At 37.3% G+C, this 24,755-nt stretch overlaps 1 protein-coding gene across 3 annotated transcripts in view; it reads right to left on the bottom strand.

Annotated features, from left to right (window-relative positions):
* RANBP3L (RAN binding protein 3 like) overlaps positions 1 to 24,755 on the bottom strand; it is a 46,468-nt gene that overhangs the window by 8,925 nt on the left and 12,788 nt on the right. Inside the window, exons 2-12 of one of the 3 annotated variants that reach the window (XM_070586989.1) lie at positions 19,151 to 19,253; positions 12,230 to 12,288; positions 11,323 to 11,362; positions 10,741 to 10,818; positions 9,859 to 9,933; positions 8,015 to 8,086; positions 7,526 to 7,665; positions 4,520 to 4,623; positions 3,307 to 3,391; positions 649 to 751; positions 177 to 307 (exon numbers count right to left, since the gene is read on the bottom strand). In XM_070586989.1, the coding sequence (XP_070443090.1) occupies positions 177 to 307; positions 649 to 751; positions 3,307 to 3,391; positions 4,520 to 4,623; positions 7,526 to 7,665; positions 8,015 to 8,086; positions 9,859 to 9,910 (687 nt within the window). In that variant the 5' untranslated portion in view covers positions 9,911 to 9,933; positions 10,741 to 10,818; positions 11,323 to 11,362; positions 12,230 to 12,288; positions 19,151 to 19,253. The remainder of the gene's footprint in view (positions 1 to 176; positions 308 to 648; positions 752 to 3,306; positions 3,392 to 4,519; positions 4,624 to 7,525; positions 7,666 to 8,014; positions 8,087 to 9,858; positions 9,934 to 10,740; positions 10,819 to 11,322; positions 11,363 to 12,229; positions 12,289 to 19,150; positions 19,254 to 24,755) is intronic. The other 2 variants (XM_008538954.2, XM_070586990.1) reach the window with 2 other exon arrangements.

The following is a 24,755-nucleotide window of genomic DNA, read 5'->3' as shown; positions in this document are numbered from 1 at the left end:
GCGAGAATTCAACAAAATATTGGTTTAATCTTTGGAAGCCTCTAACATTTTTATTTAAGCAACTCAGTCTTCACGAAAACTATACTTCTGCCTTTATTTTTAAAGACATCCCTGCTGATGGTAATTATTCCATGTACGTAAGTGGTGCCAGAAAGAGCAATACATGATATACAGACCTTTAACACATTATGTTCTGATTCCTCCCCAGTAATAACATCAATTTTCTCCAGCAAGCATTTAGGTGATGGTTTAGAAGAGAAAGCAGCAGCTGATTCAATTAGGGATATACCTTTAATAGAGTCTGTTCCTAAGAGAAAATAGGAGGGGAAAAAAAAACACATAAAAGGCCCCAATTTCTCTACTGCGAAGTTCTTTGTTACCCCTGATACCATACATATCTCCTTAGCATTTTATAATAATGAGTGTTTCCAAAAACTCAAACTGCTTGAGTTCAGGTAAATGTCTTTAATGATTCCCCATACCATTAAACATTTTAGAAAGCTTATATTTCATGTAACTATATTTATATGCTTGAATCTTTACCAAAAAATTATAAAACACTGTATTTTATAAATATTAAACAAATGACATGGAAAAACAGGAATAAACTAGTTGAATTAAATGTCTTACAAATGAAATAATTCTTACTTGACATTGGAGAGTTGATAGGAAATTTTAGAGTGGATTTGAATGTTTTTTCCTTGGTGTATGAATCATTCTCAAGTTGAGGCTGGGTGAGCTTTTGAGTACCCTAGGTGGGGGAAAAAAGGTATTACTTAATTTTGTGCCTAGATATTTGCAGTAAGCCAAAAGATACTTTTGTTCTTCTGTCTCAACACAGCAAACAAACCCAACTGCTTTGGTTTTGTTTGGGGCTCCCTACGTGCTGAATAAAGAACTCCTCCCTATTGTTAGATAACTTTTGTTCTAAGCTTCAGGAAGCATAATCTAGTTACCACCAGCCTACTTCAGGTGGGATCTAGTTCCAGAGACAATGGGAGAAGGTTTAGAGGCCCATAAAGGAGGTAGCAGCTGTTGCACCAAACTGACCTGACACCTAGGAGGTGCAACTATTGTCACTGTTTCAAGGTATTTCAGTATTCCTAGCAATTGACCTTTTCTATCCACTTCATTACAAAAATTAAAAAGAGAACCCATTCGCTGTTTCAGAGAACATCTTTATAGAAAGAATACTAATTATTCCTCTAAGACATTTTTTTTGTCAACACTTTTAAGGCTGCATACCTGAGGCTTTGCACATGTGTTGGAATCAAGGCCTGTGTAAAAAAAGACTGAGCAATTGCCTGGCCATTTATGATACTGTATAGTCCCTCGCAGAACGGGGAGAACTGAAATGATACTTGAGAATTTAGGTTTATATCTTTTCCCTTATAATCAAGATTCTTTCACATTATTTAACTGGACATCAAGATATCCTGTTAAAATTGATAGAGATGGGTGTAATTATTTCCATTTTAAGAAAATAGAAACTAAGGCACAGAAAGTTTAATGACTCACTCTAAAAGCACATGGTCAGCCAACAACTCGGGAGAGCATCCTGGCCCCCAAAATCACTAGGCCACAAGATTACAGGATTAACTAGAGGACAAATACAAATTATCTCCAAAGACCCTGTTATCCTAGGATGTCATCAATTTAAAGACACAGGGAGCTCAGTTTCCTTTGTAAACCAAATTAAAGTGCCCAGAGGAAATGTGCATAAGTACCTCCTCAAACCAAATCTGTAATCCTGAAGATAGTTCATTTGTATACGTATCTCTCTGTCACCCTTTACTAGATTATAAATACCTGTGGAGTACAGTGTCTCCTTTAACTTTGCATAACCACTTGCCCAGGTGGTTTTCAATCCTGGCTGTAGGTTCAAATCACCTGACACCTGGCCTCACCACAGAGCTTCTGATCTAAGTGGTTTGGGGAGATGCCCAGACATAAGAAATCCTTTAAAGGCTCACCAGATGATTGTAATATGCAGACAAACTTGAGACCAATGCCAGTGCTTTATATATCATAACACAATACATGTTTGTTAAATTTAGTCGAATGTTAAAGTTAATACTAAGGTTTGGAAAGTATTTAATTTGTGCCTGTGACATCTTACAGAGGCTGTGACTGATCTAGTGCCAAATTTAGGAATAAATGACATGGAATAAATGTGCCTAAATATATTGCCTGGACCTTCACTCTGGAAGTTGGTCCGTTCTGGCTCAGATCCAAAGGTGTGGGTCAAGAGCTCTAGGATTGCTGGAGTTGACCTTCATCTGGGGAGAGACAAAAGGGTGCCCTCTAAGCTAAAAAGCTATGATACTGCTCTTCAAATTAGGGTTTAGCCTGAGGCAGGTGTAGAATAAACTAGGTTTTAAAAGTGATTTGTGAAAGCCCTAAAAATCTTGGAATAAACAGGCCTCAAGAGTTGGTCCTTTTCTTATTCTGAGCCCTTACACAGGTTTTTAAATCTGTACAGTTTCTTTGGGATTCTTCATGTAACTAATAGGCCCAAGAGAAGCTAGCCACCTTGCCCCATCTCAGGCAAGATTCTGGTCTGGGTGAAAGTTGGAAGGGGTATGAACATGTGATGGACCAGATGAAACCATAGGAACACTTGCTCCACAGCTTTCACCTTGCTGTATAATTCACTGCTGTAGATTCTGCTCTGTTTTAGAAACATGTCCTATGGAGGGCAGAGCAGCAACTTCCTCATGCAGGATGATACTCAATATGAAATAAGGATGATAGTAAGAATAGTTAGTGGGTTCCACTTGGCAAGTATATTCCCCTAGGCAAATGAAATACTATGATTTTCCTCTTAAAGCTATTTAAAAAAGAAAAAAAAGAGTTATAATAATGCTTTCAATGTAAAAGCTTGAAGATAGGGTTGTAGTTAATAAGAAAATATTGGCAAATGATTTTAAATGTATCTTGTGAAGACAAATCCTATTGAAAAACTATATTAAAATATCATTACCAGTTGAGCTTATCTAACTGTTGCAGATAATTCTGAGACTTCCTTGGGTAACTTTGGTTTAACACAAGTCAAAGAATTATTTAATATTTCTCATCAGCAATAATGTTATAATTATATAATTCCCTTCCTCTGTGGGTTGGATCATTCTAACAACTAGAACTTGCTTCCCAGGAGAATCTTTCCAGTTAAAGAAAGAAAATGTGGCTTTGACCCCAGGAGTTAAAAAGTGTTTTCCAGTTTAACATTGTTTTAATTAATTTGCCTTCAGAAATTTGAAGTGACAGCTCTCTATATAATAATGGAAACATTTGCCAAAATCTTACCAAAACTCTTTCTACCATGTTTTCTCCAAAAACGAAATCAGAACTGTAGCTTTTAAAAGAATACTTGTCTTCATTTGGTTGACATCTAAGGAAAAGAAATAAGCACTTACTATTTTAAATATATGGATAAAGTCATTTTAAACCATAGCACGTGAAATTATCAGATGATTTAACAGATTTATGTAAAGCATAAAAACATCTACTAACTTTTGTTTACGTGGAGTTAATGAGACATGAAGGAAAATGGAGATGGGTACTTCCAGGCATTATGTTCAAAATATTTGACAGCTGTTGCAGCACTGGCTGAGACCAGTCCAAAAAGGTCTCCCGACCATCACTGTACCGGCTGTGTGATCAACCGGGGAGCTGCCCAGCTCTTACCATTTTACTTTTCCAGAACAGCCTTTCCATCTCTAATCTCCGCTCTCTTCTTCCCTGCGTGGCCAACGCTTGTAGCTATCAGAGGTCTGCAGGGCAAAGCCAAGCCAATCTATCTTGTCAGTTATACTTGAGTGTGCATTGGTTTACTTTGTTTTTTTCCTCCTCAAAACTTTTCTTTTTAATGTTAAAAGTGTTTTGCATGATGAGAAACTGGAAGACATTCAACCCTCTCTGTGTAGGCAAATGTGTCCCAGGGTCCCCACTGCATCCCCAGTGTGCACAGAAGGTAAGTGCTGCGGTACCTGCATGGGGCCTAATCATGTGAGTCCAGTTACATCCAGGGCTAGTTTTAATCTTCTCTCAGATCACATGCCTTCATCACTGGTGAGACTAGTAAACATTAATTTTCATTTTGCATATTTATACTGCTTTCTTTGTTGTCTATCCAACCTATGCCAGTAAATAATGAATAATGCTGAAAATAGTTTTTAAAAGGGCAAAAAAGGATGCCAGAGAAAGCAGAAGAAAGGCTAATCTGTAGCCACATAATTAATGCCTAACTAAATAAAAGTTTAGCCATACCTTTTTGAAACATTCTAACCCAAGTCAACGAGAAAATGAAGACAATACAATAATAGTATGAGAATATTTAAACATTGGAGATATTTTGAAAAGCATTTTAAACGTGTTCTTTATAAAAATCTCCTTTCAAACAGAAATCTTGGCAATTTATCTCTACAATGTCGGAAAATTTTTTTCCATAAATGGTTATAATGATAGAAGAAAGCAAGAATGAAAGGACGGCACCTTTGTTTCCACATCATTAACGTACCCTACTGATGTAGCACCTAGAACATTCTGGTTAGGAGACAGCTGGACTGAAATTCTGGCACTTGGTAAATTTTCACTTAGCAAATAAGAGTTCCCTTCAGAAATCTGAAAGAAAAGAAATCCATCAAAAAGTTCATTTAAATTGCTTACTATTGGAGCACCAGATGAGGAAACAATATTATAGTCAAATGTACTGAAAATTTACTATGTTCAAGAACTGTCCTAAGCATTTCATTTACATTATCTCATTTACTCCTCACAACAACTCTATACACTTTATGCACATTTTACAGATAAGTAAACTGACCTAACAGTTTAAATAATTTGGCTAGGCTTGGAACCAGGAAGAGCGCTGACATCTGAGCCTGGGTCTGTCTGACACCACACTATATACTTAGTCACAATATTCAGAAATCCCACCTCCTTTTGTTACTTTTACCTTTTTAGCCAAATTGAGTCAATTCTCATTTCTACATGGTAAATCTATCTTTCAGGCCTAGTTAATCCCTGGAAACAGCCTAAGAGCTTCACCATCATGGCCACCCAATGTGAGAGGAAACGCCATTCATCTCTTCATCTAGAAACCTTTGACTGGTAACTTAATCAATTAATCACTCTGTCTGATGTGTATAGATATATGCACATTACCTGCATTAATGTATACATGAAGGAGTGAGCAATTTTAGAACTGGAAGGAACCCTATAAATTATCTGATGCAGTGTCTCCAGTGTTTTGTGGACACCTCCCTTCCCCAACTAGGGATTTGCAAAGATGTTGCAGGCAGTTCTTGTCTTTAAAGGTAGATAGAGTCTGTTTCCACTTTAATTTTATATCAATCAATAAAAATAATTCTGAGTATTTTTCCCTTTATAATAGAATTGGCGAGCTGAGAAACATGTATCAAGAGAGTATGTGTCATTGGTTAGTAAAGATCAAAGTACATGGTCATGACTCAGTCACTCTGATTTCTCTCTCAGCCAAAATGGGAGTTTTTATTCTTACATTGCTTAAAATAGTTTCTATTAGGCATATACTGTTTAAATTATACACAATAAGTGACCATTAATTAATGACAGGATGAGTAAAAATTGCTCTGATTTTGATATACAAGTTAATAAGGAACATAAAAATAATGGTCCTATAAAATTCACCTACAGATAATTTTCACTAATCTATAAATTACATTTATTTTGTCAGAATTCTTACACAGCATCTTATATATAGCTTGTCTTTAGATCTTCAAAGGTCATTATTAAACAGAAAATTCAGTGATGGGCATATCCAATTAGGCTTTTCACTAATTAGGAATAAGTTCCATTCATACCCTTAATAAGTTATTCAAGAAGAATTGCTAGCAAACAATAGCTTGAAAATTTCTCTTATGCTTTATCATTTAGGAGGAAAGGGCAAGAAATATATTAATAGATTTTATTTTTAAAGTATGCAATGAAAGATTTCAAAATATTATGCTGAAGAAGAAATATTCATCTACTTTTGATATCAACATGTAATAAAAATTTTAATCTATAATTTATGCTGTTCCAAAATCAAATACAATAACATTTTAGAAATTAGCCAACACATCTTACTTTTTCTTACATAATTTAAAACAAATTAAATAACATGTATCACTTCTTAAATAGATAAAAGTAAGAACTTATGTAATATGGTGATGATTATATTATGTTTAAATGAAAAATTTTAATAAAATACTGATTTTAAATTGAGAACGTTTTACTTAAAAATCACATCATATGCCATGCATAAACAATGAAATGATTTTTAAAATCGACAATGGGTCTCATGAAATCATATCTTAGAAAGAAAAAGATCTGGAAATATAAAAACGTTGGTAAATGCTGACCCAGTTCAACTTTCGTCCTTCACTGATGAAAAGAGAAGGTTGGCTGCTTTGTCCAAGAATGCAAACGTAGTTAGATAGTGGCAGAGGGAGACTTAGTACCAATCTGATTTTTTTCATTGAACTGATGAAACTACTGGGTTTTTTTTTTTTTTTTTTTTTTGAGGAAGATTAGCCCTGAGCTAACATCTATGCCCATCTTCCTCTACTTTATATGTGGGACACCTGCCACAGCATGGCCTGACAAACGGTGCATAGGTCCGCACCGGGATCTGAACCCATCAACCCTGGGCCCCGAAGTGGAATGTGCAAACCTAATCACTGCGCCACCAGGCCAGCCCCAACGACTGGTATTTTTAACACTTCCGTGTGTTGCTATCTTTGTTTGTATGGGAAAACAAAACAAAACTAGGTGACCAACCCACAATAGTTCAGCTGGAAACAAATGACTGATGGAATTAACTCTCAAATTCCAACCTACCGATCTTGTGTCCCATTCCTTTCAAGTGCCTGCTTCTGCAAGACACAGCTAGAACTATAGCAACAGAATATCTCCAACCCATATCTGCATGGCCGGAACCAAATGAATCGCCCCCTGAAAAGGCCCACGAGTGATTCAGTCACTACAACAGTTGGAAGAGAGAATTCTTATCTGTCTCCAGAAGCTTCCCAAGCTCTCCCAGTCACACTGGGTAGGTAGTCCCCTGGTCCTTTTCTCTTTGAAGATGGGTCCCTGGTGTGACCTAAGCTTCCAAAGCCACACCAGGCTGTCAACCAATTGGGGATGCAGAAAATCCCTGTCCCTTTTGACTTCTGACTCCTGGACTTTGTCACCTCATTGCTCCCAGGTTCTCACATGGGATCAAAGCACTGAAACAAGACCCGGAGGGTTCCCATTCCTCTGGACTCAGCTTTACACCTCCATAAGACTTGTTCCTGGGAACAACCCTCCAATTAAGGGGACAAGCTTAAGAATGTTACCGAGGGCTTTTTGCCATCTAGTCCCAGTGCTTCTCTAGCCAGGCAGCTGCTTCAGCAACAGAACAAAGCTCAGGCAGCCCCTAACTCTTGAGGGGGGTCCACAGCAATCTACTGAAAGAAGGTTTGGGGATTGAGGTCGGTCCTACCAGAGGAGGTTTTCTTACCTTATTTTTTGCTTTTTCTTTAGTCTTGCAGGATTCCAAGGCATTGTGTCCAAATGTTTTTCTCACTTTTTCACACCTGTGAGCTTGAGGTGGCTGCAAGATAGCAGGTCTTAGAATATTTTCAGAATGTTTCGCGGGACCTTCAAAGAACGAAATTAAAGGGTCAATATATCTTTAGCGAAATACTACTTCCTCTCTATTTTTGACTAATTTAATGCTTATTTTCTAAAGTCATCATTCAATGAGGGGTTAATGTTAACTAATCAAAGCCAAAATAGCCAATGAATGTGTACTACTTACTTCCAGCCAGGCTTTTACCTAATTAGTACCCATGTTGACCATGGAACTTGGCTTACCAAATGTACTTCTTCATGTTTTGTCACTCAGCCCTACCTCCCCTACTCCCAAATCACACATTCAAGCAGATTAAAATATAGATGGTAAAACGCCACATTTCTGAGGTTCTCGTAATAGAGAGAAGCTACATACCTTGTTCTGCACTGTTCATATCAACATCCCTTTGCACAAGAGTTGATGTCATAAACACATTGTTTTTCTTCACTGTAAGAAAAAAATATTAGAAAAACTTGAATCTATAAGGGTGTGTCAGTTTCTACGCGATTCGGGTTTTCACGGTCCTGTACTGAATTTACCAGTAGATGTCGCTGTTGGCACTAAGAGTAGTAGGCTGCGCATAGGAGAGCGCGGGCTGTGCTAAAGAGGTGAGGGCAAGATGAGCTTTGCTACATAGTTCTGTTTACTCTCAGAAATATTAGTGCAAATCAGATCACTAACGGAATAGGCAGTCTTCTCTAGAATGATGAAATAGAGTACTGAGAGAAATTCTACAGATTATAAAATGTGAATTGATAATGAACCCGCTGTGTGCGTTAATATATGTTTCTTATAGAATGTCATAAAACTGTTAGCAACTTTTCTGCCCCTCTCCCCACTCTAATGATACCTGAAGAGAGAAGTAAAGATGACCATTATGCTGGGTTATTTTTCTGTGAGGTGTGTTGGTGGGGTAAGACTGTGGTGGTGGTTCCAAGTATGGAATTACTATGCATTTCAAAGAGATAACCTCTTGCTTGCCAATTGCAGAAACAGCAACCTTGGAGCATTCGATTAATGGAGATGAGAAAAGAATAAGAACTGCTTCTTCAAAGTATTATAACATATTGTAAATGTCGGGGTAGAATTGCTTCTCTAATTCAAAGTTCAATTAAATGTTTTATGATCGTTATTATTGACAACCAACAATGAAAGGGCCATCTCAAAATTGTACTATTTTTCTCCGTTCTAACACCACCAACATTTTGCACAACATAAAATGGAATGATGCTTACTGATATCAACGTTCCTTTATTCATTCTTTCTTTTTGTGTGTATCTGATTTATAAAAAAATGAATTGAAGCAGTTATCCAGATAACTTAAAGCTATCACTTTGCTTTATGCACAAATTCAATAAAACAAATCCTCTAGGATCAGGACCTCTGTTCCTCATCTGTAATTTGCCAGTCAGGTTAAGATGGGGCCCAGTGAGGTAGAAAAAATCTCTGCTGCATCTAAAAGATATCTGACATATTGTTGCTCAGTCATGCTTGGAATTGTTAATAAGACTAAAAATTTATTGGTTTGAAAACTCTGTGGTTCCCAGGGAGAGAGGGATCAGTTAAAAGGAAGTGAATAGTTTGTATTTTTTATCTCTTAGTGGTAAGCTTAATTTAGAAAAGGCAGTTGGTTGTTCAGTAGAAACAAAAACACACAAGAAGTCAAATCATAATTTTAATGTGGCAAATGTTCCAATCATTTCAAATATTTTATTATGATAAAATAGTTTTACTTAGCAAAGGATCACAAATTTCAAATAAAAAGAAGTAATGTGGTAATTAGTGAAAAGTTCAAAAGAAATCATGTTTTAAATTTGAGAATATAAATCTAAAGTATAAACTTTAGAATAAGAATCGAAAGCATAGTTATATATTTTGAGTACTGTACATATTAAAAACTGTATAAATGGACCATAATAAGTAAAATAAAGCAAATTATTTTACAGGACTGCCTTATAAAACATATTGCTATCATAAACATGAAATCTGAAAAAACATCAAGTTCACACTTTCTACCAAAATAAACAGAGATACTGTCTGGATTTGTGGAATTGGAATTCATAAGGAATTCTTCTATGCATACGTTGCTAAGGCCTCTATTTTATTTGCCACTAAGTGTCAGCATTTTATAGTAGCTGAGAAAGAAAGCTCATCATTAATGAGAATGGATTCTGAAAAGTCAGAGCATTGGGCTTGAGGTTCTGTAAGCTCTTTATTACCTGGTCCAGAAGGGGGGAAGGCCGGGAGGTCGGTGAAGGATGATGATCTCATTCGCTTCTGGGACAAGGTTGATGCTAAAAGCAGATTGCAAACTGAAGTGAATAAGGAAGTGCTCTTTTGTGTTTCTTTTCATTTGGATTTTTGCTGTTTCAGAAAAATCTCTTTCTCACTAACTTAAAAAAGGTTTTGTATTTTTATCAGCAGAAAAAAGTGTGCCTCTGCTGAGAATTATAAATTAATTTCCATTCAATTCAATAAATATTTGAGTGCTCACCAGGTGTAAGACACTCTATCAGGCATGAAGATGACCTCAAGGAACTCACAGTGGAGGAGACAGACATTTACACAAATAGCTGTATTACAAGGCAGAAGGCAATACGATCCATTATACAAGGAATCACCTTTTATAGTAATTGAGTGTAGAAGAGAGGCAAACTAGGTTACTGATTTACTTGGAATACAGTATATGATGGAGTTCTTAAAATAAAGTGTCTTTTGAAAAGGCAGATATCTATCTAAGTAGATATTTACTTAGGAGAATGTGGCAATTTCCCCTAATTACAAAGCTAATATCCACTTAATGCAGAAAATTTGGAAACAGCAAAATACAAAGAGGGAGGGGAAAAAACCCAAATCGCTAGCAATCCCATTACCTAAGATAACCATTGCTAACATTGGGCTATGTCCTTTCCAATGCCGATAAATCAAATTCTTAAGTAGTGACTCGTACCATCCATTTTATAGACTGTGTTTTCATATAAGAATATATGATAAGTACTATCCAATAAGTAGACTTTCTTATCTATTTCAAAAGTTTCCTAGTAATTTCATACGCAGAGTGAACATAACAGTGAACAGCCAACAGACAAGGCTTTACCCACCTCCTTGGGACTGAGAATCTGCAGTCTGCAAAGTAAAAGATGAAGACCGTTCGCGCTTTCTTGAAAAACCATTACATTCTGCAAGACATTCAACGTGAAGGGTAAAATTGCTTGCAATAACAAATTATCCTCAACCAATGATATGGGAGGATAAATAGAATTTCCTTTTGTCTATATAGACCATTATTTGATAACATGTTAACTTCTGAAGCATAATTTTAAATATTGGGGTTGATAGCTTGGTGATTATAAACCGATAGGCATATCATTCTAATATGAAACAATTAAAAACAAGTGGCTTCGGCAAGAAATTGCATAAGAATTCTGAGATTTTGTAGAAAATGTTTTTGGTAGTTGAGACACAGGCAGTGGAGAATTGTGGGATTCTAGAGTTGCTAACTTCAGCATTCTCAGGGTCCTGCATGTCACCTTTCAAAACAAAAGCCAGTCTACTTTCGTGTTTAAACACAAGAAAAACCATTAAGTTTTATATAGACTGTCCCACATGTCAAAATGCTTGTGCCTGCTAATTTTCTTTGTATAAAGATTGATTTTGAAATACAGGATACAAATCATTATTACCATGTTCTGCTGCTTCATACAGGGTGTCCTCTGCAGGTCTCTGGAAGGAAACAAAGCTGCCAATGAGAGCTGAGTGCTGGTTTTACGTCAGATTTCCACCCTGTCACTTTATAAGAGAATTCTCAGAAGCCAGGTCTATTTATCTAGGCCAGGACAAAGTGGCTCACCAGGCGTGTATTCAAGAAAAAACAAAGTCTTAGCAGAGAGGTTTTACAGTTCAGTGACTGCAGAATCCCTTGTGGGAGCGTGTTGAAAATGAAGATTTTGAAACACCAACTCTCAGGATTCTGAAGCACTTGGCTGGGGCGTTGGGGGAGCGGAGGGTGGAATCTGCTTTTTCAACAAGGGCTTGGGGTGGAGTTTTTCTTTAGTTTTGTGGGTAGTAGGGTAAATTACCTGCATAAGCAAGAACGAGAATAACGAGACAATACTAATTAAGCTGAAGTGAAAATGCTACTAATCTCATGGTTTGTCTTTCAAAGCAGGTGATTTTAGTAGGATGCTGAAAAAGCAGACAGGATCCTTAAGATCCCTTTTAAATCAAATATCACCGTTTAGAACTTATTTTATACCCAGTTAGGCTAGGTCAGTGGTGGAGACTCATAAGGAGCATCAGCCCTCCTAATCTCTTTCAGTCCTTCCCCTTTCCAAATCACTCCCAAAAAACGTAATTTTGGTAAAAATGGCATGTTATCCATAGTTTCAAGACAAGGCCTCTGGCTTCCCATTTCAGTCAAATTGCTGTTGGTGAATCCCTACCCTATAAATATTCTATGTGCACTGCTCTGCTGCGTGAAGAACAGGGGGATGAACTTATGCAGCAGTGATAGCATTTAGCATAGCTAGCTTCTTGAAATATAAATTTCTCGGTCAAAGTAAAAAATCAAACAAAGTAGCTTGATCTTACCTTAAAAGTTTTTTCTCTCTTTTCAAAAACAAATATTGGTTGAGCAATGACAGATTTTTCTGTAAAAGAAAAAGAGCAGGCAAGAAATGAGGTCTCATTTCTTATTTTGACATTTTGACATTTGACCATATTTTGACATTCCTAACACCAACTAAAAATATTGGAAGATTTTTGTTTTGTTTTGTCTTTTTCCCTGTCTTTGGGTGAAATCCAAACTGTTTTACATGGATACTATAAATTGCATAATTACAAATGATTTTAATGGTTAATTACAGAAATAAATACTTGGGGAAAGTGATAGTAAATATTTCCATAAATAGAGAGATCATCTCATTAAAAGAATATGTTTTAAGTGTTTAAGGAAAACAAAATATAATTCCCTGCCCTTGGAGTCTCATCAGGACGTACTGATTAACATCTTTACTTCTAGAGCAACAAGTTTCAAAGGGTGAAAAATCTCATCTGAGAATATTACTTCTACTTGGCTTGGATCTCAAGGTATAAATGCCGTAGACGTACTGCATTCCGTCCTTAAAATGATCCAGAAATAATTCATATTTCCTTGCCTAGAGTAGTCATATCCTAAGCCATGTTTTCACTATTTAGACTAAGAATCAGTCTTAGTGTTATAGAGTAGCTAAAATTTATCTTCAATCCTACCAATGTTATTGATCTTTTATATTTTCTGTCTTAGGTAAGAGAATAGAGAGAAACTCATTCACTCTAGGTAATATAAATGAGTAATAACAGCTTTAAATATTAGCACTCCAGAATTCATAGGGAAAATTCTTAAGAGAATTTTCTTAAAGAGCTTCTTAAGGGCTTGGGCTCTGGAGTTAGCTAAGCATGTGCTCAAATAGAAGTTCCACCACTAATTGGCTATATACTTTGGGAAACTTATTATACCTGTACCTTAGTTTCCTCATCTGAAAAAAAAAAAAAAGCATAACAGTACTTACCTCACAGAGTGTATGTGAAGATTAAATGGATTTTTAAATATAATTACTTAGATTTTAACAAAACAAAAGCCTTAGTAAAGGATATTAAATATGTGCCATGCCATCAGTCCCGATTCCAAAACTCAACACTGACATTGCTAACCTATGACCATACTTTCTCAAGGAGCCCAAATATGACCTCAGAACTTTTTTCATTATAGGTTTCCAGTAGCCATTACCAATATTTTGTCCTGACATACATGCTCAGATAATTTGCCCTCCCTAGGCTGAATAAATAAAACCCTGGCTTAGGAACTTCAAGGAACTACCAGAGAATTACATCTTTTATTTTCCAGAAGGGGTTTACTAGTTCCCTACAACCTTATCCCATAAGAGAGTGTCATGAACTCTGCCAGACCACCCTTTGCCAAGGTCCTGGGGCCATGGAAACTTGGGTACCTTCTTTCAGTTCAGTGAGATCAACTGGTTCACTTTTTGATGCAAGTGCTTACTGCACTGTCTGCCCTTGGAGCCAAGTGAGCCCCAGCAGAAAATGCTCAATAACATATTGGCATACCCATCTATATTAAACTATGGCTCAATTCTTTGCTCTTTCTCAAACAAGCTCCTTTTCCAGCAATTACATTAGACTTAAGAAATGAGATCTCTAGTGACTTTGAAAGGAAATAGTTTTTGTGAATGTGCAGGGAGATACGTATGAATCAGAATAATAAATGGGCCTCTTCTAAACTAGATTTGAAATAATCATCCTTAAAATAGCATGACTTGGCCTAATCCTAGACAAAAAAACATGTTAACTTTCCCTTTATCAAAATACACAGCTAAAAATGGGCAAAAGTGATCTTTAATGGCAGCATTAACGAGGAATCACAAAGAATTACTTGCAGCTTGAAGGGCATATGGTAACGTAGGAAGGCCATTTTTATTCATTAATTCAACAAATATTTATTGAGCATCTTTTGTGTGCCAGCCACTGTGCTAGGATCTAGGTATACATTGTCTGAGTGAAGGCATATTAGCCTCAGTGCAACCACCTTCTTTCCATGACACTGCCCAGCACATTAGTTAGAAAACAGATAATCTCCATACTTTCTCTTCCATTCAGAGTCTCTCCTTCTCTCCCAAGAAGTTCTCTTGGCTCCAAAGACAAAGCAAAAATTAAGCAATTATCAAGCCATTGAGTTCATAGCAGTTTTCTTACCTGACCCAGTAGGAAAATTTGAAAATAAAAGCCAGGTCCTTAAAATTAAATGTTTTAAAATTTATTCTTCTTTCTAATATATTCATTAATCAATCCACTTGTTCAACAAACATGTATTGAGGGGTGACTACATCTGAGGCACTTTGCAAGGTAAGGGAGAGGACTAGTGGTACAAGATGAGGCTGAAGATGAGGTTGGAGCTTTGTGAAGCCTTGTAGGTTGTGCCAAGGAGTTTTGTTTTTATTTTAAGAAATTTGGGGAGCCAATAAGAGATTTTAAGGAGTGGAGTGATTCACTCTGATATGCATGTGCTGTGTGGAAAACGGATTAGAGGGGGAAGGGACTGAGAGAGAGGAAATAAGGAACCTAATTAAGAGGCTAGTCTAAATTCTAGAAGAGAGCTGACTAGGCTGCTCTTTATTTGTTTGTTAATCTTGCATCCATGGGTTTTTTTGAGGCAAATGAAATAATGAAAAGTTTAACATACAGTCTTCTGTTAAAAAGAATGAAGAGGGAATGGGTAAGAGAAATTTAAAAACCTAAAGATAAATTTTGATGTTTTACCTGTTTTAAGGTTCACATAGCATTTAACGGATCCGTATATTCATTGTTGTTTTCTGAAATACTTCATTAAAAAAAGACATTCGTTCATCCCACAAACGTTACTAAGTATCTGTTATATACGAGGAAGGGCACATCTATATAATGTACATGTATATCTATATATCTGTACATATATCTATATGTGCACTATCTATATAACTCTATCCATGTAATATCTATATAATTCTATAATTATAATTCTATCTATATAATATCTACATAATTCAATCTTGGTTCACCTGTAATTCTGCTCCACAATGGAGTTATGCTGTCGGCCAAGGGCTTTTATCCAACATCTTGTCTAATTTAAGCCTTTTCATCACTTTGTGAGTTAAATATTGTTTCTACCATATTTACAGATGAGGAAACTAAGGCTCTGTTAAGTGACTTGCTCAAAGTCATGCCACTAATAAGTGGCAAAGCCTTTAATTAAACCCAGGATCCCTCCTTCAAAACCATCGATCTTAACTCCCACGTGTCATACTGACATATGTCATATATAACTCTACTGGAACAAAGTCATGTTCTAAAGGTATAATATACCATCCAGCACCATGTCAAGGAAAAAGCAGTATAAAATAATGACACTTATATTTTTGCAACTTTGTCAAAGTTGATTGACCATACACATGTTCTCTACTTCCTCCTGAAATCAGAAATCACAATAAGATCATAATAAATGGTTGAGCGTTTTTAGGGGTAGGTGGGGTGAGGTGGAGGGAGAGAAGCCACCACAAAGACAATGAAAACTGAAGAGAAATAATAGTGACAAAATTTTGGAAACTAGAAAGTGGAAGGATGAGTGGTAACTCACTTAGCAGACCAGGAACCTGGACCTTAAGCCAGTAGTGGGGATGCTCAAAAGCAACCTGGTTTACTCCCCACAGAGCCACCAAAAGTCCAGGAATTGGTATCACTAAGTACTTCTGGAAGCAGAGATGAAGTATGGCTGAGAATAGGAAGAAATTTATCTATTAAGCAGCAAAGCAATGTGTCCCTCTCCTACCCTGGCAGAAGACTGGAGGGTTATTCCCTGGAAAAGATAGAACATCAGGCACAGTTTATCGTGAAGGTTCTGTAATGAAAAGAGTGGTGATTAGGTGAAAGCTTACATACTATCTTAGTTTCCTATTGTTATTATAGCAAATGACCACAAGTTTAGTGGTTTAAAACAACACAAATTTGGTATCTTACAATTCTGGGGTCAGAAGTCTACAGGGGGTTGTCAGGGCTGTGTTCCTTCTGGAGGCTCATGGAACAATCCATTTTCTTGCCTTTGCAGCTTCTAGAGGCTGCCCTCATTCTTGTGCTTGTGGCCTCACCTCACTCCAACCTCTGCTTCTGCTGCCACATCTCCTTCTCTGATTCTGACACTCCTGCTTCCCTCTTTGTCTTATAATGACCTTTGTGGTGGCATTGGGCCCACTGAGTAATCCAGGATAATCTCCCTGTCTCAAGATCCTTAATTTACTCACATCTGCAAGGTTTCTTTTGCCACATAAGTGTGCGTATTCACAGGTTCTGGGCATTAGGATATAGACAACTTTAGGGAGCCATTATTCTGCCTACCACGCATACAAAATGTTGAGGCCTTTAGCACTCTCTTTCTACTCAGTACGTAGAATGCTGGCAGCCAGATTTATTTCCTCCAAGAAGGAAATTAGAAGATTTTTTTTCTGGAGAGTCTGACTAACCCAAAAGAAAGGATCTAAAGACATAGGAATTCCCCAATGAATGGTCAAGTCAAATGATGAGTCCCCAATTCAGGTACACAGAGGTGCCAATCAGCTTTTTAGTGAGTGCCCCTTTCTTAAATACAACCAGGCAGTCAAGGATCACCAGACAAAAAATACAGTGATCAAATGAACAAGTGGGAGAAAAGAACATTGGGTGAAAAAGACGAAACAGAGAGTTTTTAAAAATATATTTATACATATATAATTAATGTCCTCATAAAGATGAAACATGCATGAAGCAAAGAAAGATATTAAGAACAACAAAGAACAAGAATAAGCTTTTAGAAATTAGACTTCAAAATATGATAGTAGAATCAAAAGAATCAATGTTGATCAAAAAATCAATAGAAGATTTAGAAAATCTTATTCAATCTTCTATTGAATAAGTTTAGTAAGTAGCCAAGACAACAGAGCAAAAGAACAGAAATTGAAAATATGAGAAAAATATAAGAAAACCCAGAAGATTAGTTCAAGAATCACTTGAACACCTGACTAATAGGAGCTCCAGAAAAAGAGAACTTAGAAAACAGAGAGGATGAAATTATCAACAAATACACTATTAAAATTTCCCCAAATTGAAGGACATAAGTTTCCAGATTGAAAGAGTCTATCCAATGTTCAGGATTGTACCTGAAAATAGACTCACACCAGTGCACATCATGAAATCTTAGAACACTGCAGACAAAGAAAAGTTCCTAAAAGCAACAAGAAGAGAGCAAAAGAGTTCATGTACAACAGGTCAGGTATCAGAATGGATTTAGGTTTCTCAAAAACAACACCAGAAACTAGAATCAAAGGAGCAATGCTTTTAACACTCTGAGCAGAAATGATTTCCAGTCTAGAATTATTTATTAATATAAACCATTGACTAAGTGTGAAGATATGATAAAAGCCTTTCCAAACTGCAAGATCTCAAAATACATATCCCACATGCACCCATTCTTAGGATGCTTCTGGAGGGGAGGTTCTACCAAAAGAGCTAGTAAACTAAGGATCCAAGACACAGAGGAGCCAACTCAAGAGACATGAAAGCAGTCTCCAGGATGATGGTGAGGGGATAGCCCAGAATGACAGCAGTATGCCGATCACAGACAGCAACCAGTCCACCAGGGGGTAAGTCTCTGTGGAGACTCCAGGAAAGATGTCTCCACAAAGATGTGACTAAAAGCATTTGCATATCTCAAGAGGTTGAATATTCTGAAAGGATATTTAGATGATTAGAGGAGAGCTTGGAGATTGGTAATAAATACATAGAGAACTAAGAAAACAAAACAAAGACATGACACAATTATTAAATCCAAGGAAAACAAAAAGTTGGGCAAGAAAGGAAAAGGAAGCTTAAATCTTATTTGGATCAATTGTGATAGTTTCACACAATGATGTCAATACTAAATTTTGATCTAATCAAATTTATGATACAACAATTTTGGGATGACGGGGGAATAGAAAGTGTGCGTGTATGTAGCAGTAGTAATTATAGAGTTGGGAGAAATCTGTGCAACGGATATAAATTCTTCCATAGTGGCAAATCAGTAATGCCTAAACATAAATAGAAAGAAATAGCACTAAATGCCTGATATTTGGAGATATGGAGGTTAATTCCAAAAGAAAGCTAGGAGAGTTAGATGCTGTTGCCTCTGGGGACCAAGGAAAGGGAGAGCAAAGGACGGGGCAAGGAGGAAACTGCTGTTTTTTCCAGAAAAGTCTTGTAGAACAAGTTGATCCCTTAAACCACATGAATATGTATAACTTTGAAAAAATAAAAACTAAATTTAAAAATAATTCCTTTTCTACCATAGTGTCAGATGCCCATAATTAAAGGACAAATCTCATGCTCCTTGCCAAGAATAGACTTCTTATTGAGTTATACTGCGTAGCAATCATCCAATATCTTATTTCTTGGTCCTGAGTGTTCTTTACGTAGAAATATATGGAAACAAAAGCATAAGCCAGATGGATTCACTGAGTTCAGAATGCAATGGAAACTCCCCTGAATAACCGAAGATCTGCTCTTCATAATGCCATCGAAACTTTTGAGAGGCATTTATGTTCTTGTCGTTCACCTTTATTCAAAACACTCCTCTGAGTCTCCAGACAAGAATTCAGTTAGAAGATTATGAATATACGTAAGAGCTTTGTTCTTCAGGATTCTTAAATGCTATAATGGTCAGTATTATCAGTAGATATAAACTTTTTTTCCCCTATTCTATGTACCATAATTTTTCCCAAAAAATTTTGGGTGGATTGTCCAGACCCTTTATTTCCATGTGTTTAACTGGCACTCAGTGTCTTGACAAAGCAATCTGTTTCATCTAGGAAAGTAACTGGAGGCTTTTCTTGATGAATTATCTCAGAGGAGGAGGTTTGAAAGGATCTACTGAGCTGAAAGCAGAGGAGGAGGAAGAGACTGAGGATGGAGTACCTTGGACTCAGAGTCCCAGTGAGAATGGAGGCAGGCAGCTTCTAGGGGCTCCAAGTTTCTGCTACACAGCTTCTCCCACGTAGTCCTGCAGGCCACTTTCTTGCTGTTTTGGTGGTTTAGGGAAAGTGAAAACCAAGCTCTCCACACTGGATAGAACCAAGCTACTCTAGCCAGGGCTGAAAAGGTTGTGGAAACAGTGTCGGCAGGAAAGAGGGTGACAACAACCCCCCTGCAGAGGGGCAGCCGCTGCCAAATGGGTCACCTCTAATTGCTACCAGGACTAGAATTATCCACTTGAATTGCAGCCCTAGCAGGCCCTGCATTTTCCTCTTCCCTTCTTCCTGGACCAACCCATGTGTCTCTGCCACATCCTCTTCTCTAATTTCTTCTCCTCTGTACTATCTCACTCCAGGCTCCAACATTGTCCTTTAAGCCTGTCCTCCTCTCCCTCTTTCTCTTGTGTTCTGCTCTCTGACTGGTCGAAGCAAGGATTTTGGAGCAGTGAGGTCAAATGGTCCTAGAGATGTGTTTTTAAAAAAATTACTCCAGGCCTCAGCTTTATCACCTCTCTCTGTATATTTTAAAAGGGTTGTTATGAGGATTGAAGCAACGTATGCTTGTGAGAGCACCTAGTACAGCTTCCTCTTCAAATCTTTTTGGAACAAAGCAGAACATCTATCTATCTATGTATCTATCTATCCTTCATATATACATGCATTTATATATATATATATATATACACACACACACACACATATACATACACAAATGTATAGCAGTATGTCGTAGTACAGGTTGCACAGCAGACTCTCAATAAAAGTGAGATTCCCTCCCCTCCTCCTCTCCAGTCCTATTAACATAGGATATACAGTCGCCCCCCACCCCTACTCTCGTGGGCTCTGGAGGAAATGCCTCATTGTTCCTCAAAGGTTTTTCTTTTTCCTTTCACTCATTATCTTATTCTTACCCCTAGTTTTCTTCTCACTTCTCCTTGTCCAGCTCCTATCTTCCTTATTCATTTTCTTTTGTACTATCAGGAAGTTTCTGAATTCAGGCCGTGGCCCATAAATAGTTTGAGAGATCCTTGCTCCTCAAAGTGTGGTCCAGACAGACCAGTAGCATTGCCTGGGAGCTTGGTAGAAATGCAGACTCGCATGGCCCACCTCAGACCCACTGAATCAGAGTCTGCATTTTGCATGATCGCCAGGTGATTTGTGTACGCATTTGAGAAGCAGTCCTCGACAGCACCTCCAGGTTTCTGTCAGCTGAGACCAAACTCGGGAAGATGGCATGGAGACTCCTAGAGTTAATAACCAAGCCTCCAGATGTTCTAAGTGACCTGACAATTAATGAGAAAATAATTACTACTCAAACCACATCCTATGATTGTTATGGTTCAATGTAAGATGAAGTCAAGGGCTATTCTGAAGACTTAGAAAGAAATATCTGTGGTAAGGCTATTGAAATGGCAATATTGATATTGAAATCAGTCATTCAGATACTCTGCTTGAAGCAATTAAGGATTTCCTCTCTGATGCAAGAGTTTATTTTCTGTTTTAATAATATGTTTGAAATACGACTTTTTTTCTTGAAAAAAATTTCGTATAAAATGTTTCTGCTTGAGATTGCTAAATGTTAATTAAAATGTTCATTTCTTCAAAGCAAAAACTACATCAAAAAACATTTGTCATAGTACTAAGATTCTTCAACAAGAATTTGAAGCATCTGAAGTTTCAACTGTAAAAAGTGATATCTTCTGTAGAAAAAAATGGACAAATCATAGCAGGTGACCTTAATCTCTGTATTGAGCCCCAGGAAGAGGAGACACAGTGGGTCTGAATCACAATCTTGATTTTTTCAAAAAGAACAAACAAAAATTCAAAACTATATTAAATATTCTAAAACAGTTTTAAGAAAGAGAAAATTGTAGCCCTGGAAGAAAAAGGAATCCGTGCCAATTCACAAGGGAACCATGAGTGTGAGACATTCTGTACTTATTTCTAGCCATATAGGGGGGACTCTGTAAAAATACAGAGGGAATGAAATAAACAGCACATTTCCCACCAAATATAAGAAAGTATGTCTTTACAGAAGAGAGTGGTAGGGTCACAGAGTGACATTATTAACTGTGATGGGACACTCTTGATTCTATTTCATGAGACACTTTGTACTGACTTGAAGGTAAAATAACCAGGACCTCAGAGAGAAACACAGGCAGTTTATGCAGGAAGTTTCTGGGATGACTCATGAAGCACTGACTCATCTTGAGATACAAGATGAATGGACCCTGCTAGAGCAATTCCAGCCCTGGTCATCCCTGCTGAAGTTATGACCAAACGTGTGTACTATAAATACAAGCCTGTTGGAATAAATACAGTATATGAAGTAAAAGGGGAAAACACTCACCCTTTTCAATCCAAAGTTTTTTGAACTGCTTTAAGTTTTTGTTGGAAATGAACTTATAAACTGCCAACTCAAAGAAATCTAGCATTTCTAGTTTTGATTCATTATGAAAAGTACACACTAGAGACAAAAAGAATCAACATTAGAATACAACAATGAAAGTTATTTTTCTTCTCGTCAATACCATGCTGATAAAGAAATCACTCATTTTCAGAGTGGGAATCATTTCAGGATAGGAAATTGGAAAAGAAGATGAGAAAACTATCTCAATCCACCGAATACAACCGTCGTCACCCAGAGCTTTATCTAATCCATCCTATTTTCTGAACTCATCTGCTTCTGATGCTGATAATCTTCAAGGGATCCACTCATTTTAAGTTCCAAAGACTCTAGACTCTTTCCTGCACTGGTCTGTACATGGTCTAGATCTGGACACCAACCAATTTTGAAAAACCAAGTTATGAAGATAATACAGCTCTCTGATGTGAGCAAGAAGATTCAGAGGTTGTCTCAAACAAAGACCTTGCTACACTTCTGGAAGTAGAACAAAGTCCTGAAAATTCTGTGTTGAATGCATGCTCAACCCAACCTCGACGCCAAACTGTGTCACTTAATTGATTATCCAGTCATATGTGGTAGTGGGCTATAGCCAGTGACTTAATTTCCTTTGTATTTTAGAATCTGGAGATTTACAGCAGCAATAATCCTGTTGAAGGAAAGTTCTTCTCATTTCTTAAAGTCATTTACTTCACTAATGTCTTTATAAATAGAGATGTCCACAGATGCGGAAAAAAAGAGAATTTTAGTTAAATCGTTTGGTATAGAACATCTGGCAAAATCACTCCATCAATCAAAATGCAGGGATGATGGAAGAAACTGGCTTTATATTTTTGAGAACGTTCTGTAATTGATCCCAAAAGATATGGTCATCATGTGCAGTGTACTTTATATTTGGGGATGATCAGTGACTTTTTCAGTAGACATCACAGCATACTCCATTGAATTTTACTATTGTTCCAGTGTCAAAACATTTCTCTTTGAATTATTTCTTTTTTCTTTCTTCTTAAAGACAATAGCTACCATATGACATGCTTATGCGTGTCATGGTTAGTCTTTACCCTTTTGCCCTTTGAAATGTTTAAATTAATGTGACCTTAAGAAGTAGTATGAAAAGTTAGACTTGGTGATTTCCCATGATTCTTCCTTTATTCACTGACATAACATAAAGACTTATATTTGCATCACACTTTACTTATTATAAAACATTCTTAAATATATTAGTCTTTGGCGACTGAAGGAATGACTGCGAGAAGACAGAATGCATGGTTTTAAAAATCTAAGCTTTTCAAGAGCTTAAAGACATGGATTGAAACTCCATCTCCTCAATTTACTCACTGAGTGAGCTAGGGCAGGTCATTTGATCCCCCTGAGCCTAAATGTCCTCATCTGTAAAATAGGGATAATGAGACAGACTTCAGAGAGTTGTTGCAAGGATTAAGCAAGGTAATGTAGGTAAAAGACAAGGCACAGCGCCTGGCATGTAGGAAATGCTCAGTAAGCTGCAGCTCTTAGTACATCACACGATCCTCCAGAGGTCAGTGATTGAAGTGACTAAGACTCTAACATTACAGGATGTGCTCAAGGTCACACAGCTAATACTTAGAGACCTGGGACTAACACACATGAGAGCTGACTCTAAATCTCATGCTTTTTCCTGTAAGAAAGGCTCCCTCCTGGCTTCCATTTTGAGTTGAACGACTGTTTTACAGCTGCTTCTCTTCTGAAGTTGTGATATGCCCAGGCCATGACAGATCTCCTGCTTCCATGGTCTATACAAGCCAGGTTGAGATGTGATCCCAGACTGTGGGTCTTCCTGCACTTTTGTTTTGCCATCTGTAAACACTGCAAGATGCTTCACTTACTCTTACCAATTTTCTGTTCATGTTCTGACTCTAAAGAGGTTTGTTTAAGAATGTCGGCAGGCTAATGGTGTGGTGAACCTAGCAATTTGAAATCTCCATGTCAATATTTATTTTCAGCCACTGGCACAAATAACTCAGAAGAATTTATTACTTTTGACAGAGCATATCCATTTCTCCATAATTCGGAGGTGTTATTTTGTTTATCAATAAAACTATTGTGTGCTTTTGTGATAAGGTTACTTGCAGTCTTTGATGACTTGAACATGTTTAGCCGCAATGAATGTGGGACCTCTGGATTGATAATTCGAGAAGGAGCTGTTTGCTGTCCGTTCATTTACGCCAATGGGGTAATAAAGGTGCAGAATGTGTCCTAAGATGTGCTTGGTCAACTTGGTACCATTTGGAAACACATATTTCATTTGATAGCATTTATAAATCACATATTTTCCCCTCAGAATAACTTGCAGTGTGAAAATGCTTCCATATGTTAGAAATGGGTCTCTCCATTTTGCTGAGGGAGTGGGGAAGAGAAATACAGTGTAGGTTTCACGGCAGGTTGAAGATAAATATTGTGCAGACACATGCACAGGTTTAAAACGCACAGGTCAAAGTTAATTTTAAGTAATTCTCTAGTGTATTCTGTACTGCTAAAATTAAAGAAGTGATTTTGACACAAAATGGCATATTAGTAAGAATTAAATCATTCCTCACAAAGACTATTAATAAGTCAATATGGCTGAAATACAGCTTTATATATTGAATTCAGATAAATTTAAGCTCTTCCTCTTCAGTAAAGAAGCACATTATTTTTAAATTCCTTCACGGATTCCAAGGACACAGGCCAGACTGAGAAGCTTGATTACAACTTCTTCCAATTCCAAGTCACTTTTCCTTAAACTTATTCCCCTTTGTCCTGAGCCTTTGAGCAAGCAGGAGAAAAGGCTCCTTGTTTTCCCGTTTCCACAGGAATAAATGGATGTTATTCCACTGAGAACAGGACCTCGGAGGCCTAGGCAGGAAGAAAGGAGCAGCATTGTCACCCAAGGCACTCACAAGCCCAGGAGGCCTGGACCGCATTCTCCTCTTGGGAACTCGCAGAAGCCCCGGCAAGCCAGCATTCACCCTCGCTGAAATGCCCTGCTGGCCCTCAGGGCACAGAAATGGCGCAGGAATACTGCGATGCCTGCGGCAGGTGGTTCTGCACAGATCTTACTGCGTTGATTTAGAACTAGTCTGGGAGAAGTAAAGGCCAGGTAGCAATGTATAAACCTTACCAGAAA

The sequence above is a fragment of the Equus przewalskii genome, chromosome 20 (genome assembly GCF_037783145.1).
Source record: "Equus przewalskii isolate Varuska chromosome 20, EquPr2, whole genome shotgun sequence".
In the NCBI taxonomy this organism is placed as follows: domain Eukaryota; kingdom Metazoa; phylum Chordata; class Mammalia; order Perissodactyla; family Equidae; genus Equus; species Equus przewalskii.
Note: the sequence above shows the minus strand (reverse complement) of the source record. Positions and strands in the feature narration are given on the sequence as shown.